General features: G+C 36.0%; 2 protein-coding genes across 5 annotated transcripts; one reads left to right on the top strand and one right to left on the bottom strand.

Moving 5' to 3' along the window:
- The first annotated feature begins 1,930 nt into the window (after window positions 1-1,930).
- LOC136220295 (uncharacterized) lies at window positions 1,931-2,835 on the top strand. Its single transcript, XM_066008101.1, has one exon. It carries the CDS (start codon window positions 2,179-2,181, stop codon window positions 2,743-2,745), a length of 567 nt encoding a protein of 188 aa, XP_065864173.1. The 5' UTR covers window positions 1,931-2,178; the 3' UTR covers window positions 2,746-2,835.
- Window positions 2,836-4,628: 1,793 nt separating this feature from the next.
- LOC136220845 (ribosomal RNA small subunit methyltransferase, chloroplastic) lies at window positions 4,629-14,860 on the bottom strand. Of its 4 annotated transcripts, XM_066008666.1 has the most exons (12): window positions 14,606-14,860; window positions 13,868-14,017; window positions 12,671-12,727; window positions 12,453-12,551; window positions 11,330-11,425; window positions 9,883-9,967; window positions 9,294-9,346; window positions 8,203-8,286; window positions 7,937-8,047; window positions 7,670-7,849; window positions 6,508-6,576; window positions 4,629-4,955 (listed from the first exon to the last, which is right to left on the bottom strand). In XM_066008666.1, exons 1-10 carry the CDS (start codon window positions 14,810-14,812, stop codon window positions 7,784-7,786), a joined length of 1,008 nt encoding a protein of 335 aa, XP_065864738.1. In that variant the 5' UTR covers window positions 14,813-14,860; the 3' UTR covers window positions 4,629-4,955; window positions 6,508-6,576; window positions 7,670-7,783. The 4 variants fall into 4 exon arrangements, with proteins under 4 accessions (XP_065864738.1, XP_065864736.1, XP_065864735.1 ...); XM_066008664.1 differs by lacking the exon at window positions 6,508-6,576; XM_066008663.1 differs by lacking the exon at window positions 6,508-6,576 and having other exon boundaries at window positions 4,629-4,946.
- Window positions 14,861-19,137: the final 4,277 nt, after the last annotated feature.

The following is a 19,137-nucleotide window of genomic DNA, read 5'->3' as shown; positions in this document are numbered from 1 at the left end:
TCACACTTGTTCCTCAGATGCCCGGTTACAACAGCAGCTTGGAATAGGTTATCGCTGGATATTAGACAACAAAGGAACTCAACAACGAACTTTGCAAATTGGTGGCAAGCGGCTGTACAAAATCTGTCTCCTGATAAAATTGGAGCAGTAGCAACGTTACTCTGGTTTATCTGGTATAACCGTAACAAGGTGGTTTGGGAGCAATCGGTTTTCATCCCCTCGGATATTGCAACGCGTGCTGTCCGATTTTTAGATAGCTGGGAACACGCCCAGAAACGCTACAACCCAAAGCCCCGGGATACTCGTGTTATTACCTGGTCTCCTCCGCGCTCGGGGCTAAAAATTAATTTCGATGCATCGGTGAGATTAGGGGATGGCAGGTTTGGGTTTGGAGCGGTAATAAGAGACTTCAGAGGAAGCTTTGTGGCAGCCAGGTTCGGAAACTACACAGGGACGTTCTCACCACTATTGGCAGAAGCAATGTCATGCCGAGAAGCTCTTAGCTGGATAAAACAAAGGGGAGACAGCAATATTTGCGTGGAAGGTGATGCTCAGATGATCATTAATGCTTTACTTCACGATGAGGAAGATGATCGCTCAGGTTTAGGACTCGTTCTGGCAGATTGTAGAAATATTGTTAAGGACATCCCTACTTGTAGTTTTCATTTTGTTTGCAGAGAAGCTAATCGAGTAGCGAATGAAGCTGCTTGGTTGGGTTTCTATGCCACTTCGTTGGTTGTAACTTACTCAACACCTCCATCCATTATAAGCCTATTGGCTATTTAATTGATTTATTCAAATATTCTTTCATTAAAAAAAATGATCAGATATTTAATGGGTTAAATACGTCATTTGTCACGAAACTTACATTGTTGTCTCAAAATGGTCACTCAACTTCAATTTATTTCAATAAAATCACTAACTTTAAATTTTTTTCTCAATTGGGTCATTTCGGCGATTTTAATGGTTGAAATACATCAGAATGATACCATAGTTGACACGCTAGTATAGTCAATTCAGATCTCTGACCGAAACGACACGTAACAACCACATGTCCAATATTTTTATCGAAAAAAATAAATTTTGTGTTTTTTTAATAAAAATAACCAATACGTGACAGCTAAGTGGCTCATACGTGGATGTCATGTGTCGTTTCGGTTAAAGATCTAAGTTGACTCATGCTGACATGACATCATTCTGATGTCTTTTAATTACTAAAATCGTCGAAGTGATCAAATTGAGACAAAACTTAAAATTGAGTGACCATTTTGAAACAATTATACCAGTTCATTGTGGAATAAAATATAGTGGAATAAAATACCGTGGATTGCTATTTACCGTGGATTGCTATTTACCACCCCAAATTACTTATCACCATCCCCTCTTGGACACTTTTGCCCTTTTCATTTTTTAAACTCAAAAAATGAAATTCTCTCAAATTTCTTTGAAATTCAAAAACCCAAACAACATTCATGGGACTTAAACACGGTAAAGGAAAAAGACTAATGATTCCTCGGATAAGCATTTTTATTTGAAAATCGAATCGAAAACACGAGTTTCATCTCCGGATTCGGAGACAAAATTCATCCAAAATGTGCTAAACGGGTGATTCACACCATTCTGTCAAAGCAGAAACGAACCCGTTTTCGTCTAGGAAGAAACGGGTGATCCACCCGTTTCTGCCTAGACGGAATGGTGTGAATCACCCGTTTAGCACATTTTGGATGGATTTTTTTTTATATATTGATTGGATCGGTTAGTTTTTGGAGACGAATTTCAATTAGGGTAAATAGGAACGGTAGTTATTCGATTTTCTCGACGTTCTCGGGTCCATTTTTCATAAATCCAATTCTTGGCTCGGGAGAGAGGATATTAACCAAGAGGGAGCGGTGATAAATAATTTGAAGGCGGGAAATATCAAAACCCATAATATATTTAATCCAGATTTAATGTGTTCAATATGAAAGATAAGGGACCTCATAACATTTTTTACATGTTTTTTTTCTAATGGAACTTTCTAGAAAAGGAGTTAACTTAAATTTTCAAGATCTATCAAAAGCTCTCTCCATTTACAGGGATTAAAAAACAAGAAAAGGACAACTTCCGGCCACCGGAATTCTCCATTTCCAACTGTGTATTTTCAGCACAGCAATTCTCTAAATTACAAACACAAAAAATATGAACAACTTGCCACCGGAATCAGCACCACCGCCGCCACAACAACAACTCCCGTTATCTGAACTGATTTTATCCTTAGAACAAGCGGCGTTCATGGCTAAACAACTTCCGGCCACCGCTAACCCAACCCAGATTCACCAAATCTATTCCTCTCTTCACCAAGCCCATAAAAATCTCTCCTCTTTCATTTCCCAGACCCAAATCTCTTCCTATCTCCCTCCTCCTCCGCCTCTCCACGCCGCCGGAACCTCTCAATCTCATTCCTCCGCCGGCGGGGGACCTGCCGAACAAGATTTGGATGAGCCCATGGAAATTGGTGAAGATGATAATGAAGGTGGAGGCGGAGGCGAAGGCGAAGGGAATTCTAAGGTAATAATTGAGAAGGTGGAAGAGAAATTTAGGGGTTGTTTTATCAAGAACAAGAGGGTTAAGCGGCGGTTGTCGCCGTCGTTAGTGGCGGAGGAAAGGAGGTTGATTGAAGATGGGTATGATTTAGGAAGACAGGGTTATGATCCACATGAAGCTAGAATTAGGGCTTTAGATCTTATTTTCCAGTTTCATTGCTGAAAAATATTGGGGAAAAAAAATCTGTTAGTAAATATTTTTTTTTGTTTTTTTTTTGCAATTTATTTCAATAAAATGGTTAACTTTGAATTTTGTCCCGATAAATTTACTGATGATTTCAAAAATTAAAAAAAAAAAAGCACATAATTTTTTTTTATATATAGTTTGTTTAATTTCTTGATTCGAAACTACTGCTTTAAATGGATCTTTCTCTCCATTAAAGTTCTGTAGTGTATATAAAACACGAGATCTCTAGTAGTGTAGTCAAAGAGTCAAAAAGGGTGGATGTTAAGGCTTCACATGAGTATTAGGTGTAGTCGTTCTTTGATTTATCGAGGAATTGTATTATGCGTTTGGAAAAGATGAATTGCAATTTGAAACTCTTTATCACTCAAGCCACTTTTAATTGATAAAAAAAAATGGAGCTGACAATTATTGAGTTCGTGTCTAATTTTTTTTTATCAATTAAAAGTGACCGATAATAATTCGTGTCTAATCAATTTCAGTGTCAAAATGATTTAAACCTAATTGAAGCTAAAAATGTTCGTATTATAACTGTGTTAACCTAATCGAGTTAGTGTTGATTTCATGTCGTGTTTTCAATCGCATTTGATTTTACTATATAAGTATATTAATGATGAATTTTAAAAATACACGAGAATATGATATCATATTTAAACAATTTTATGTCATTTTTTGATGCAATGTGTTTAAAGCAAATTAAGAGGTTCGAGACTTATTTACAAATAATAATTATAGTTTTATTACTTGTATTAATAAATGTGACATAAAAACATGACATAATATCATCAATTTAAAATATTTGTATCATGCCATGACCGATTCGATCCACGCACATCATCCTTTCGCATGGATCATTACACATTGCCATCGTTTCAAAACCATAAATTGGGAATTAAGGGTAACACATGTTTACAGGGAAGGGAATAGGGCAGCTGATTGGATGGCGAATTTCGCAGATTATTATAGTTTGAGCTTTCACGAGTATGTTTCACCTCCTGCAGGCCTCCAGCTAGTTCTTTCTGATGATTAAAGGGGTGTCACATTACCTAGGACGGTGACGAGTTAAATCTTTGTTGCTCTTTCCCATGTTTTTCTTTTCCTCTTTTTCTTTGTGTTTTTTTCCGGGCTTTTAGCCTTCCCCTATTTACCAAAAACAAAAAATATTTGTATCGTTTTTGAATTAGTACGTCAATCTTAACCCAACTCAAAAATTTACGTGTCAATTTTGTCGACCCTAAAATAACATTTTACCTGCTAAGTTAAAACTAAACACTAAAATTATGTGTTAATTTCATATCATGTATACTTTTGCCATCTCTAAAAAAAAGTTACATAGTTGTCATATTAACCGTAGTCAACTTACACCATTGACCGAAACTACATATAGCTTCAACCTAGATGACACATGTCAATTAGGTGGCAACCACGTATCATTTCACTCAGTAATGAAAGTTAACTACTGATGACGTGAAAGTCTCATCATATTTTCAATGACTTTTTACTCTTGAAGTTATCGAAATGATTTTATTTATACAAAATTTAAAGTTTAATAATTTTATTGATACAAATTAAAATTAGAACGATCATTTTAACACAATCATTTAATTAACCAATGATGCATTTAACTCATATTCATTTATATCTTTGTTCATTTAGCTTTAATGATTTTTTTCCCCAATCATATTTCATAATTTGTATGATTATATAAATGACAGTAGAAATAATAATTAGCTTTAATAGATCCTATTAAATATATTTATCTTTATAAATCGTGTTATCATTATTGATTATTTTATTTTTTTAAGAAAAAATTATATTATTCGATTAAAAGAAAAAAAAAATACATGAACATAAACTGAAATAAACTCTTAAATTCAGGTTAAATCGGATATAGAATTTACGAAGGGAATAATACATATAATAAAGGCCAATAAAATTTATAAAATGAACGTCTAAAACAAAATAATTATAAATCATATACTTCTCACGAATTCAAATCCCTAGAGAAACATCAGCGATCCAAACTTCATTACTTAAATACTACTGAAAACGGATTTGCAACGATCCTATTGAAAACACGTAGATTTGGTGATCACTGGATCCCGGTAGTCAAAATAAATCGAATCCACTTGTGCTAAAACCGAAAAGTGCGGGAGAGCTTCTTCCTCCTCTAAGTTGATCTAATTATTCTTGAACAGAAAAATGAAATCAGAATTTAGAAGACGACAGATCTACCGAGCTAATGGCTTCTTGGAGAAGTAAAACAGAACAATATTTTAGTAGAAAGAAAAAGATAAGGTACCAAAATAGGCTTATGGTTTTTGGAAAAGTATCAATTTAAGTTTCACGTACAAAATAGCATCAATATAAGCTTAACGTTTAAAAAATGTACCAATTTAGACCTCGATACCAGAACGTGATACATCATTTATATTACTCCGTTAAGTTCTGATTTCATAGAACTTCACGGAGTAATATGAATAATGTGCCACGTTCCGTTATCGAGACCTAACTTGGTACCATTTTTTAAACGCTAAACCTATTGGTGCTATTTTGTACGTAGAGCCTAAATTGATACTTCCACAAAACCATAGACCTATTTTAATACTTTATCCCAAAGAAAAATGACTAGTACATCGGCTTAAACTATATTTGGCTCTCGACCTATCTAAAATTTTACCGGTTGGCTGTTAACCTATTATTTAGTCACATTTGGCCCCTGATTTATCCTAATTGGTGAAATTTCACCCAATTTGGATAGAGCTTTAACAGAAATGTTATCCTATTGACTCCTGACGATATTCTGGCACTTAGACTTTATAAATTTTAGTTTAGCGATTTGTTTATTATTTCCTTTTTTAATCTAATTAATTAGTTTCACATAAAAAAACCTATGTGGCAAATAAATTTAAAACGTGCGACGTATCAAGTCCATGTATCAAAATATCACCACATATCCGGATATAACGGTTTTATCAAGTCTCCATCCAAATTGGGATAGTTCATGGGCAAAATGACGAGATTTGAATAAGTCAAGGGCTAAATTAACACTTTAAGTCTCCTATATGGAGTTGCAAGAAAAATGTTCTTATTTTGTTGCCTAAAACAGTATAGGTTGTAACTAATAATCAGATTTTCTGCTAATACAATTTGAACAGTCATTTCTGAAATTGATAATCCTATCTTTAATCACTTTTAGACGGGTTAAATGTATCGTTGGTCACTAAACTTTCGTTGTTATCAAAATGGTTCAACTTCAAATTATCTCAATAAATCATTCACTTTAAATTTTGTCTTGATAAAATCACTCTGGTGATTTTAAGAGCAAAAAAACATTGGAAAAGTGATGTGGCTGCCATCTCAGCACTAGTTAACTTTCACCACTGCTCGAAATGACACTTGTTAGTTAGGTGGAAGCCACGTGTCATTTCGGTCGAGGTGAAAGTTGACTAGTGCTGACGTGAAAGTCACGCCATATTTGCGGTGTCATTTTGCTCTTGAAGTGTTCGGAGTGGCTTTATTGAGACAAAATTCAAATTTGAATAATTTTATTCCGATAAATTGAAGTTTGATCACCATTTTGAGACAACTATGATAGTTCAATTACCAATGGTGCATTTAACCCCCTTTTGACCTTTTTAAGAATATAAGGACAAGGTGCAAAAATAACCCATAACGTTGATAGGCACGAGCAATTTTACCCTTAACATTTAAAATTTAGATAGCAAAGAGCAAATTTACCTCTAACGTTGACAAGCTCGGTTAATTTGAAATGTATCAAACGATCTTCTCATTCATGAATTGAGTCCTCTAAAGTTCATATGTACGTCATTTTTTCACTCATTAGTAACAGATCACAACCACATGAATAGACACGATTTTTTTTAATTAAAAATAATATATTGCATTTTGTACAAGTTGGACAACAGAAATCTAAATATTCCATCAAATTAAAAACTATTAATCCCCAATTTTATTATTAAATCACAAAAAATAAGGAACAAAATATCTATATTTTATAATGATATCTAAAATTGATTCAACTTGCCAAGATGATGGTAAAATTACTCTTGGCCGCCAATTTCAAGGATAAAATTGCACTAGGTTAGACATTAGACATTAGAGGTAAAATTGATCTTGTCTATCAAACCTAAAAGAGTATTTTTGCACCATATCGCAAGAATATATGTAATAGCTAAATATTGAATTCATAATGTAAAAATATTTCAACACTAACAATCCTTAATATTTCAACACTAACAATCCTTATCAAATTACTCAAACCTGCTATTAATGTCTTTAATATGTGAATTTACTGTGACTCGGACAATGAAGTTCCCAGTGGCGGAGACAGAAGGGGCCTGCAGGGGTGGGGCTTTTCTGCCGTCAGAACCACTCCTACTATGAATGGTTTCAGCCCCTTTATGTCCGTAAATTAAGGTTCGGGATGGTTAATTAACTCATTAAGTTTGTGTTTAATTACAAAATCCAACTTTATTGATATTTGATAAATGATAAATTTCCCTAAGTTTGTTCAAAAAGATACAATCTTACTTCTGTAGTCCAAATCTAGTTTAATTTTGAAAAGTTTTACTTGAAAATTACATTGAATGTACAGAAATGGCTATAACTGAGTTTCTCTTATTCGTGAGGAATGTTTTTATGCGGTGCTAACGATTTAATAACTGACATATATGTTTGGAATAGATTCCATTTTGAGAGAGTCGAAAAAGCACTATCTCGTTGAAAGGTTCTATACATCTCCCCTTTTCAACACATTTCTTTAGGACCGACTAATAGCAACCTATTTTCTTACATGGTTCCGGGCCACTGAGATAATAACATGTATATATACGCAAAAAAAAATGAGCGAGATTGATTTAAAAAAAAAAAAATTACGCACCTATATGTAAAATTGGGCTCCCACCGGACCAATCCTGTATTCGCCACTGGAGGTTCCCCTTTGCGGTCTCCATTATCGGCTGCAGCTTTGTTCTTTCAAAACTGATGACACTATTTATTCTCTCATAATCAAATTGTGCAACTTGACAAAGTCATCCAAAGTTAGCTCCTCTGGTCTAGACTGCAAGATGAACAACAACTCAGTTCTTGAAATCAATATCATCATCACATATCAAAAGCATCCAATCATGGGAACATAAATGATTACTGTAGCTGGAAGACCGGCATTTCGAAGTGCTTCCTCGATTTCGGATGATGAATTTATGTGCTGAAGCGATTTTCGCAACATCTTACGTTTTCCATTAAATGCAGAATTCACCTGTGTTGACACAAGGTCTTGATTAGTATAAGCTATGATGCACGGAAACGGATGCCGGAAAAAGTCATTTTTAAAAATTATAGCTAGGAAACGGAAACGTGGAAACGCTAATGAAAAAAAGTTTCCATGCAACATTGAGTACAATTATCTACAACCATGGAGAAGAAGCTTTTAGCGGAGGAAACTGGTGGATAATCGATAGCTGGCTTTAGCTTAAATGTAACAACAGCTGCATCAACCTACAAAAGAAAATGTAATGACATGACCTATTCAATAGGATTATCATTTTTACGTCACTTATATCATATAGACTCGTATGGAATATATAAATCAAAGTAGAGTCATATACTTAGGGTGCCAAAACTAGAGCCGTTAATTTCTGACAAGACAACATGAGAAACAACCCGCTTGATAGGGCTGTAGTCGAGCGAAGCCGAACAGAAAATTGGCGAGCTCGAACTCAACATTCTATTTGAGCTGGACTCACTAAGAAAATTATATGATTGTGAGTTGCTTGCAAGCAACTCATTTATTTGTTCACGAGCCTTGCTCATGGACAGCTCGTTAATTTTGTTCATTAAATTTGTTCGCGAACAGCTCATTCATTATGTTCACTGAAACCTATAAAGCTAAAGTTTCACATGACACTACATAATTTTACATTTCTCCCTTCATAGAAATACTATTATTAGAAAAATAATTGAACCGACTTTGCTCACGAGCTTGTTCATGAATATTATAATCGAGCTTGTTCATGAAACCCGGCCTGCTCGCGAGCTTTCGAGCGAGTCTCACCGTGCTCAAGCTCGGCTCGTTTACGAATCGAGCCTCAAAATTGTACTCAAGCTCGACTCGTTTATAAATTGAGCCCTACACCTCATTAACAGCCTTACCGCTTAACCAACCTATCTGATACAATTATCATTTTTATGTAACTTATATCATATAGACTCATAAGGAATATATAAATCACATAACTCATTTTGACAACTCTAGCCAAAACGGATTATCATGTCATAATCATGTTATGTCATCTATATATTCACAGAATTATATAAGATAGAAATGATAATAGTCAAACAAGGCGTGTCAACCGAATTGTATCTATAAATCTAAAACTCGTGTTGTCTTATCAGAAATTAACGGCACTATACATTCTGTTACATTCTTCAATGACTACTGTAGCTTTTTTAGACAATGCTGTTTAAATCATGTATATGCATCCTTAAGGAAACAAGATACTTACATTGGGCTGAGGGAAAAAATTTGACCTTGGGACCCTAAATTTGTACTCAGGATCTGCAGAACAAAATCAGCATGTTTAAAGTAGACCTTAAAGAAGTTATAATACTGAAGTAATTCAAACATATTGACACATTTATGATCAATCGCTAAACTATTTCTCTATCTACGGTGAATTTTAAACTATTTCCGGTTTTGTGAGTTCACATAATGGCTTGTCCAACATTTTCTGCAGACATTCGGAGTAGTCCACTTGTATGTTCCCGAAACCACAAAGAACAGGAGAATCTAGCCACCAGTCTGCTTGTCAGAAAAGCTGACGACATCAGTCCGCCAGTCTGACTGCTTTGGATGTCTGCAGAAAATGTCTGGTACGCCATTATGACTGGCAGAGTGAACCAAAAGCACTATAAAACCGGAAATAGTTTTAAATCCATCATAATAGAGAAATAGTTTATGGATTGACCACAAATGTGTCAATAGCAAACGGAAGAGTATAAATTAGTTGTAAAGGTAGTTTTGATCATTATATGCAGAATTGAAAAGAAAAGAGAACCCATAATTGAGATTTTATATTGGAGAGCCAGAAGCACCTGAATAAAAATTGACAAAGACATTGATAAGCCGGTATTCCGAAGTTCTTATGGATGATTCAACCAATCGCAAAGCTGTCTCATCCTGCAGAAATGACATTTTTGTGTGATCACTTTTCTCTGCCGAAGTATTCTATTTCACTATTTATGAAGCACGAATACGGTGAGATACGGGTACGGCGGGGATATGGCAAATTTTATATACAAGTAATAATATATTTATAATGAAAATTTTAAAAGATACATAAATATATAAATCACATTCAAAGTCATTATAAAACCACAAATAACATCTATAATATTAACTAACAAGTCGAAGTCGACAAAATTGAAGAAGGCGAAGTTGGACAGAACAGAAGAGAAAGAAGACTAGAACCAGGAGATTTTTGATCTAGGTTCCCTCGACAGAAGAGAGAAGAAGAAATCAATTTGGGAATTTCTTCCTTTTGTGCATAAACGGTGTGTATTGGAGTTAATTTAATGGTAATTCTTATACTTTCTGAGTTTTTTTAAAAAAAACCCTAAAGTATCTCCAAAGTATTCCTGGCGTATCCCCGCAATGTCCCGTGTCCCCTAATTAAAAAAGAAAAAGAGTATCCCGCCGTGTCCCCGTACTTGGAGTGTCGGATACGCATACCTACGTTAACCTCCAAGAAGTATCGGTGCTTCACAGCTATTTATGTAGATAACTCAGACCTGTTTTATGTAGCAATATCACTAAAAACTATATCGACTGAGAGCAAACAATATATTTTATCTTAACTATTATTTTAAAAATTCTCTTCTCTTGGATTATTCATTCTTCTCTTTCTTTTAAATGAATTACACAAGGGAAGGTTGATTGGACAAAAAATCCTCTCTGCCACATCATCCATTTCAGCAGTGTTCCGATAGCCCCCTTAACTTGCATAAAATGTTCAGTTAGCCCACTGAACATAAAATGTAATCAATTGATCACTCGGTTGCAAAAAAGTAAGTTAAATGCAGAAGAATTATTGCATATGTCTTAAAAAAAATAAAACGGTCAAGATCGGGTTATATGGTTCTAATATTAGAGAAGACAAGTTTTATAGTTCATCAAGTAATAACTTCATTTTTAATCTATTTTTGAATTATTTAATAACATTCTAAGATGCGTGGTATTACATTTTACGCAAGTTCAAGGAGCTAACTGAACATTTTACACAAGTTTAAGGGGCTATCAGGATATTTTGAAAGTTCAGGCGTCAATCAAGCTTTTTGGACAAGTTCAGGGAGCAAATGATGTATTAAGCCCCAAAAAATTCAACAATCCTTAAAGTGTCAAAACGCGAAACTACAAGAAGAATTTGTACTACATCTTATATTGCATCAAAACATGAAAAGAAATCACATACATTTGAACACAATTGGAAATCCCAAGATCAGAAGATAATTAATGTAGGAATTTAGAAGAGGAAATTTTTACCTGAAGCAAAAGAACAACTTCTGAGAAAATGTCACCCATTGGGAGCAGTTCTTTAACTACATCTGTGCTTATGTTAAAAGGTATATTAGCAACTACCTGCAAAGATAAACTTATCTTATCAATACTCTGTAAGAAAAAGAAGATTTCTAAACAAAGACGTAACTTACCCCGAAAAGTCCCTCAAAGAAAGAGGAAGTCTCACATATATAAAGTGACAAATATCTATAGGTAATCCAACAATGAATACCTATCTCTGTTATCATGTAAACAAAATGTATCTCAAAGAAAGAGGATTCCCTCGTATATAAGAAGTCATATAGAAGCAATGCAGGATATTTAACACACACCAACGTCCAGAAAATATCCATGGGTAACTCATCATTGAATACATAGCTTTGATACCATAAAAACAAAGGTCTAACTCTAGGGTTAAAATCGAGCAAAGCCGAGCTGAGCTTTGGCCTGCTCATGCTCGGTTCGTCAGAAAATGGACGAACTCGGTTCGAGCTGAACATCTTGTTTGAGCTCGGTTCATTAAAAAAAAAACTATATGATCGTAATCTTCTCGCAAAAAAGCCCGTTTATTTGTTTACGAGCTCGCGAGCAGCTCTGTTCATGAACTTTGCTCGCAAACAGCTTACTAATTATGTTCATAAGCTATGTAGTTTTGAAACCTACAAAACTAAAGTTTCATGGAAAACTACGTAGTTTTACTTTTCTCCTTCATAGAAATACTATTATTAAAAAAAAAAATCAAACCGAACTTGCTCACAAGCATGTTCATGAACATTATAATCAAGCTTGTTCACGAATCTATAACTGAGTCTGCTCACGAACTTTTGAGCCGAATTTCGCCATGCTCAAGCTTGGCTCATTTACGAATCGAGCCTCAAAATCACGCTCAAGCTAGGCTAGTTTATAAATCGAGCCGAACACGGTCGAGCTTTTATCGAGCCAAACGACGAGCTGCTCATTGAACAGCTCGGCTCATGAACAGCCCTACCTAACTCCTCCTAAAACATACCTCAAAGAAATAGGATTGTCTCACATATATATCCAATTAAACAATCTTACATATCTAAAAAGATTCATCCAAGGTCACTTTGCAAAATAGGATTCTCACTTTGGAATATCTTGAGTTTGTATTCAATGAACTCGTGCTCTGGAACAACGCCAACATGTGGGAACGAATATTACATTTGACAAAATCCTCCCGCACCACCTAAGAGTTTGCAACCGGATTTTTACAGCTTATTATTCACAAACCACAATCAAACTAGAATGAGAAAAATAAAAGACAAACATAAAAATCAAAACCTCATTAGCAAAAGCATAATCTACCTTTAAACGGTTTGTATGAGCAAATCTTTCCTCAACTAGAGCAGCCATGTGGAGATCCTAGGGTCATTATCATCTTTGTTAGGAATTAGATTTATAGTTGATTACAATAAGCTTGATATACGGAGTAAGAAATTAGACAAATAATCAAGAAACAAGATATTTATGTGGTTCGGTTATTTATATATGAGGGTAAATTACATACTTGGTGTACAACCTTTATCCTATTTCACACTTTGGTGTACAACCTTCAATTTTGCGACCAAAGTATGAAACAGGACAACGGTTGTAGACCACATATGTAGTTTACCCTATATATCCATGGACGAGGAAGAGCATCTACTTCATTAGTAATCTGAAAGTTGGCACAAGGGTGAGAAAATCACATCCTTCACTCAAATTTCTAACTCTCAATCCCATAAAACCAGATTACACATAAAGCTCACACATGCATATCCCAGAAATACAAACAAACGTCTCATGAAAAAATAAATAAGCAAACAACTCTTTCCAAGTAGGATTTACTTAAAAAGGAACTTCTCAATTTCTATTCTAACTAAAAGTAAAAAATAAATTAAATAGACTTATAAACATACCTTAACAATATTGAGTTTTGAATTAATAAAAACAAAAAAGAAAGGCTAATACATCAGGTGGCTCCTCTACCTATACAAATTATCTGATTGATCCTGAAATTTGGAGTGAACTTGCTAACGATGGTCTATTGGCTTCCTAAACTTACTTAAAATGGCATGTTACCTCGTGCAGTGATTACAATGATCTATTAGCCTCTAAACTTACTAAAAGTGATACACGTTTTAATTTGTACAGATCTAGCATTGCTTTCCCACGTGAACTTTGAGGTTAATCAGACATTTTAAGCATGTTCAAAGACTAATGAAACATCCTAAAGTTCAGAGGGTCAATGAACTTTGGAGTAAACTTGCTAACAATGACCTATTGGCTTACTAAACTTGCTTAAAGTGGCATATTACCTCGTGAAGTGGTTACAATAATCTATTAGCCTCTAAACTTACTAAAAGTGATACTCGTTTTAATTTGTCCATATACGCATTGTTCAGCCACCTGAACTTAGGAGGTTAATCAAACATTTTAAGCCTAATCAAAAAGTAATGAAACATCTCTAAAGTTCGGAGGTTGAATCCCATAATCTGGAAAAATACAGAAACAAAAACATACCTTCTCAATTGCAAGAACAGTGGCTCCTGTATCCAAAAGAACATTAGTCAAAGAACCAGTACCAGGTCCAATTTCAAGAACCACATCTCCCTCTTGAACATTAGCAGCATCAACAAGTTGTTGGTTTACTTGAGAATTCAACATGTAATGCTGCAAGTTGCCATAGATGCACAAAGATGTAACTCAGAAATCGCTTAAACTCGGAGTGGTTTAACTCGGAAATGACACAAGAAAAGTAAATAGACAAGTAGATACGGAAGAATAACATTGAAGGATTGAACATGTAATGCTGCTATTTGTGTTACATAAACTCAAAGTTCGCCATAGATGCACAAAGAGGTAACTCGGAGTGGTTTAACTCGGAAATGAAATGATATAAGAAAAGTAAATAGATAAGTAGATATGGAAGAAAAACAATGAAGGATTCAACATGTAATGCTGCAAATTGTGTTACATATACTCAAAGTTCGCCATAGATGCACAAAGAGGTAACTCGGAGTGGTTTAACTCGGAAATGACACAAGAAAAGTAAATAGATAAGTAGATACGGAAGAATAACAATGAAGGATTGAACATGTAATGCTGCAAATTGCGTTACATATACTCAAAGCTCGCCATAGATGCACAAAGAGGTAATCGGAAATAGTTTAACTCGGAGTGGTTTAACTCGGAAATGACACAAGAAAAGTACATTGATAAGTAGATATGGAAGAATAAGAGACGAGGATTATGGAAAACCTGGCCAAGCCCTTTTCTAGGTCTCCGGCCTCTGGAATTGAGGGCTTTGAGTGTGGCGTAGTAGTCATCTGAGCTTGTTTTTGTATTACAACATATCGTTAAAGTTCGTCTTTGCAGGGCTGCGATGCTATTGTGCGCCGGGGATGAAGGCTTCGCTCTGCCGCTTCCCGGAGGCGAAATTGGCAGGAGATGAGGTGCTAAGCTCATTGTATTCTTCTCTTAGCTGAAAAATTGCTGCAGACAAGGATGGCACATGCTGCCGGAGACAAACGGGCTAAGACACGGTGTCGTTTAGGGGAAAGGAAATGGTAAATTGAAATTTAGCGTCATTTTTTAAAATATTACTAAACTTAAGTTTATTTTAGGGTTAAGGGGCAAAAATAAGTAATTTTATTTCTAACGTCTAAAATGGTGCAATTTTATTTCTAATGTTGGAAGTCAAAAGCAATTTTACCCCTAACGTTGATAAATTGGGTCAATTTGAAAATAATTAATTAAATGGTAAATTCCAAAAAAAACTCTTGTGGTTTTACTTATTGACAAAAAAGATCTGTGCTTTTTCTTTTATCAAAATGGGGATTGTGTTTAAGACCGTTAACTGAAACGCGAAAAAACAGCTAACCCCGTCAACTGAGCTGACGTAGCAGAGGGTATTTTTGTCCAGTTTTTTTTCTTTCATATAAAATGTCTCTCTTTCCATCAATAATCGATCACCAATTCAATTTAGGGTTTTTCCCCAATTTCTTCATAGATTGAGAAACCCTAGAAGTTAAATCCTAAATTGGGGGAAAACCTTAAATTAAATTGGTGATCGATTATTGATGGAAAGGGATGCCTTTTATATGAAAGGAAAAAAAATTGGACAAAAATACCCTCTGCCACGTCAGCTCAGTTGACGGGGTTAGCTGTTTTTCCGCGTTTTGGTTAACGGTCTTAAATACAATCCCCATTTTGACAAAAGAAAAAGCCCAGATCCTTTTTTGTCAATAAGTGAAACCACATGGGTTTTTTTTAGAATTTACCTTTAATTAAATTGTCTTCCTGGTCATGAATCTTGTCATTTACGCTTCACACGTGCGACATTTTATCAGTAACAACTCACAAACATATATTGTGATGTGAAAAAAATATACTGTCTTTTATACAAATTAGACAAAAAAAATCAAAAAATTCACCGAATTTATAAATATTAATCTCCAATTCTATTATTAAATTGCAAAAAAAAACATGAAATCTTTTTTTAGAACGAATTGATATGCAATTAGTACAAAATAAGGAACAAAAATATTTGTGTTTTATAATAGTGTCTGAAATTGATCCAATTTATCAACATTAGAAGTAAAATTGTTATTGGCTTCCAACATTAGGGGTAAAATTGCACCATTTTAAACGTTAGGGTAAAAATTACTCTTGTCCCAAAACGTTAAGAGTAATTTTACACCTTAACCTTTTATTTTAATAAAATCAATAAATTTTACTTTTTATTTTAATAAAATCATTAAGCCGTTACGTGAAGTTTCAACCAGTTGAATTAAGTAACTAAAAGTCATTAACAACCTGATTAACACATCAATAATACGTAAGTTACACTCATATAGCTACCGAACTTTATCTATACTAGCATTATTATTATTAAATTTCAAAACACAATATAAAAGTTTATTTTTTTTTAGTAGAAAAGAAAAAGAAAAACAAACAACAACAAACTATCCAGGAATTAGCCTAGGGAAGCTAACCCCAATCCTATCTCCTAAAAGAAGAGGAGAGATGAAACTAGGGGAAACAGGAAGGGTAGTAACGCCTAACGTCCCTTCATGGCCTGCCGCCGCCAAGCGATCAGCAACACGATTCTGCTCTCTAAAAATGTGTCTGAACTCTACGAACTCAAAGGAGGAGCAAAGCCTTTTAATAGCTTTGATGAGGTTGCGACTGTTAAGACCCATAGAATGATTCTCAGAAATCATTTTGATTGCTTCCAAATTATCAGACTCCACAGAGAGCCTCTTAACACCCAGACTTTTAGCAAGATTGATTCCAGTAAGAATATCCCAGAGCTCCGCAGAAAAGGAAGAACCCAACCCTAAATTCTGGGAGAACCCAGAAAGCCAGGCGCCCCCTGCATCTCTAAGCACACCTCCAGCCGCAATCTTACCATTACTGAGGCAGGAACCATCAGTATTTAGCTTCACAACCCCCTCTCTTGGCCTGCTCCATCCCACGAGATGGACATCACAACACTGAGAGGCTCTGGCAAGGGACTCTCCTTTGAAACTATCGATAATAGAGAAACGTTTTTTCGAGAAGAAATCAGCTAAGTTTGTCATAAAAACAGTTTTATCTCCAAAAATCTCCTCGTTTCTCCATTTCCAAACTTGGTGACAGATAATAGCAAAGAAAATGTCACCATGCTCCATGTATGGAAGCAACTTTCCTCTAACACCATCAGAGAACCAGTCGACCTCAGAATGTGCCATGAAGGAAGAGAAAATATGGTGTGGGAGAATTTTCCTCCAAACCTCTTTACTATTAGAGCAATCTCTAAGAGCATGGCACAAAGTCTCATCATGGCCTCTGCATCTACTGCAAGCTCCAGAATCAGCCAAGTGCCTTCTGTGCCTATCCGAATTAGTAAGAAGCCTGTCCTTAACGCCCAGCCACAGGAAACTTCTAATACGGAAAGGAACTTTAAGGGTCCAAATCGACTTCCACACATCCGAGGGAGGATCGGATCTAAAGAGAGAGAAAGCTTTAAAGGCCGATTTGCAAGAATAAACTCCATTGTTAGTCAACGCCCAACAGTGCCTATCCAAGTCTTCCTCTTGATTACTCACCTTCACTCCCCGCATTCTAAGGAGAGTCTCCAGGCTAAAGAAAGTATCAAACTTTGACCAGATCCAGTCCCCTTCCGAGTCAACCACATCGGCAATCCTCTAGTTGCGTATATCACTAGGCGGGGGGGGGGGGGGGGGGGGAAGAACACACCTCAATTAACGGTTTATCCCCAATCCAGTTATCAAACCAGAAACTAATGGACTTACCATTCCCCACCTCCAGGCCAACTCCCGAGCAGAACTCATCAAACACAGCACTAAGTCCTTTCCAGAGGAAGGAACAATTAGCAACTCTCTCTTTCGGGCCCCCGAAGATTTTGTCTTTCCGATACTTACCACAAAGGAGGCGAACCCAAAGAGAGGAGGGGTTTTGCCACATACGCCAAAGGAGTTTCACTAATAAAACTTTATTATTGTCCTTTGCTTTCCTAATACCCAGACCCCCAGAATCTTTAGGCTGGCAAACCTCACTCCAAGGCACAAGATGGATCTTCCTTCCCTCCGCAGCTTTCCCCCACAGGAACCTACGGTTAATCTTGTCAAGATCATTAAGCACAGGATCCGGAAGCTTACAAGCCTGCATGATGTGATTGGGAGCAGCACAATTAACAGATTGAATTAACGTGAGGCGCCCAGCGAGAGACAGAGTCTTGGCTTTCCAAGTGGCACACTTCGAATTAGCTTTATCCAAAGTCTCTTTGAAGGAGCCTTTAGACACACGCTCACTGTGGAGGGGAACGCCCAGATACTTCCCAAGAGAATCAGTAAGAGGAATACCTGAGAGATCACTTAATCTCTTACAGACTCTCTGATTCATATTCTTAGAGCACATCATCCTAGATTTCTAGATATTAAGCTTCTGGCCCGAGGCCGAACAAAAACAATCCAGAATAGCCATAATGACTCTCAACTGCTCCTCATTACCCTCAAGAAAGATAAGGACATCATCTGCAAAGAATAAGTGAGTCACCTGGGGACAGAAGCTGTTGATCGCCACAGGGTGGAAACTCCCATTATCAATCGCATCCTGAATCAGGTGAGAGAGCCTCTCCATAGTAATAACAAAAAGGAAAGGGCTCATAGGATCCCCCTGACGGATTCCTCTGCCCGGGGAAAAATCCTCCGACATATCCCCATTGACCATAACTTGAAACACAGGAGAAGAAATACATACCTTAATTAAACTTCTCCAGATGTCCGGGATTCTAGCTCTCTCAAGGCTCTCCATCAAGAAATCCCAATTAATTCGATCATAAGCCTTCTCTAAATCCAGCTTCAGAGCTACAATGCCTTTCCTCCCCTTCCTAATCTTCATCGTGTGGACCATCTCTTGGGCGATCACCACATTATCCATCATTTGTCTACCAGGCACAAAGCTACCCTGATTTTGACAAATGATCGCAGGAAGAATGCCACGGATTCTATTAGCCACAATCTTTGTAACAATTTTGTAAAGAACATTACAAAGATTGATAGGTCTCATATGCAAAAAGGAAGAAGGCTTATCAATCTTAGGAATCAGAACCAGGAGGGTTCTATTAACCAGCTCAATATCCTTCGAACCACTGAACACCCCCAAGACAAAATTATAGATGCCTTCCTTCACGACATCCCAATGCTTATGGTAAAAGCCCGCCGGAAGACCATCAATCCTAGGAGCTTTAGAAGCCCCAATGCTGAAGATAGCTTGGTCAATCTCTT

This window comes from Euphorbia lathyris, chromosome 2 (genome assembly GCF_963576675.1).
Source record: "Euphorbia lathyris chromosome 2, ddEupLath1.1, whole genome shotgun sequence".
NCBI lineage: Eukaryota > Viridiplantae > Streptophyta > Magnoliopsida > Malpighiales > Euphorbiaceae > Euphorbia > Euphorbia lathyris.
The sequence above is the reverse complement of the archived record's forward strand: the minus strand, read 5'-3'. Positions and strand labels throughout refer to the sequence as shown.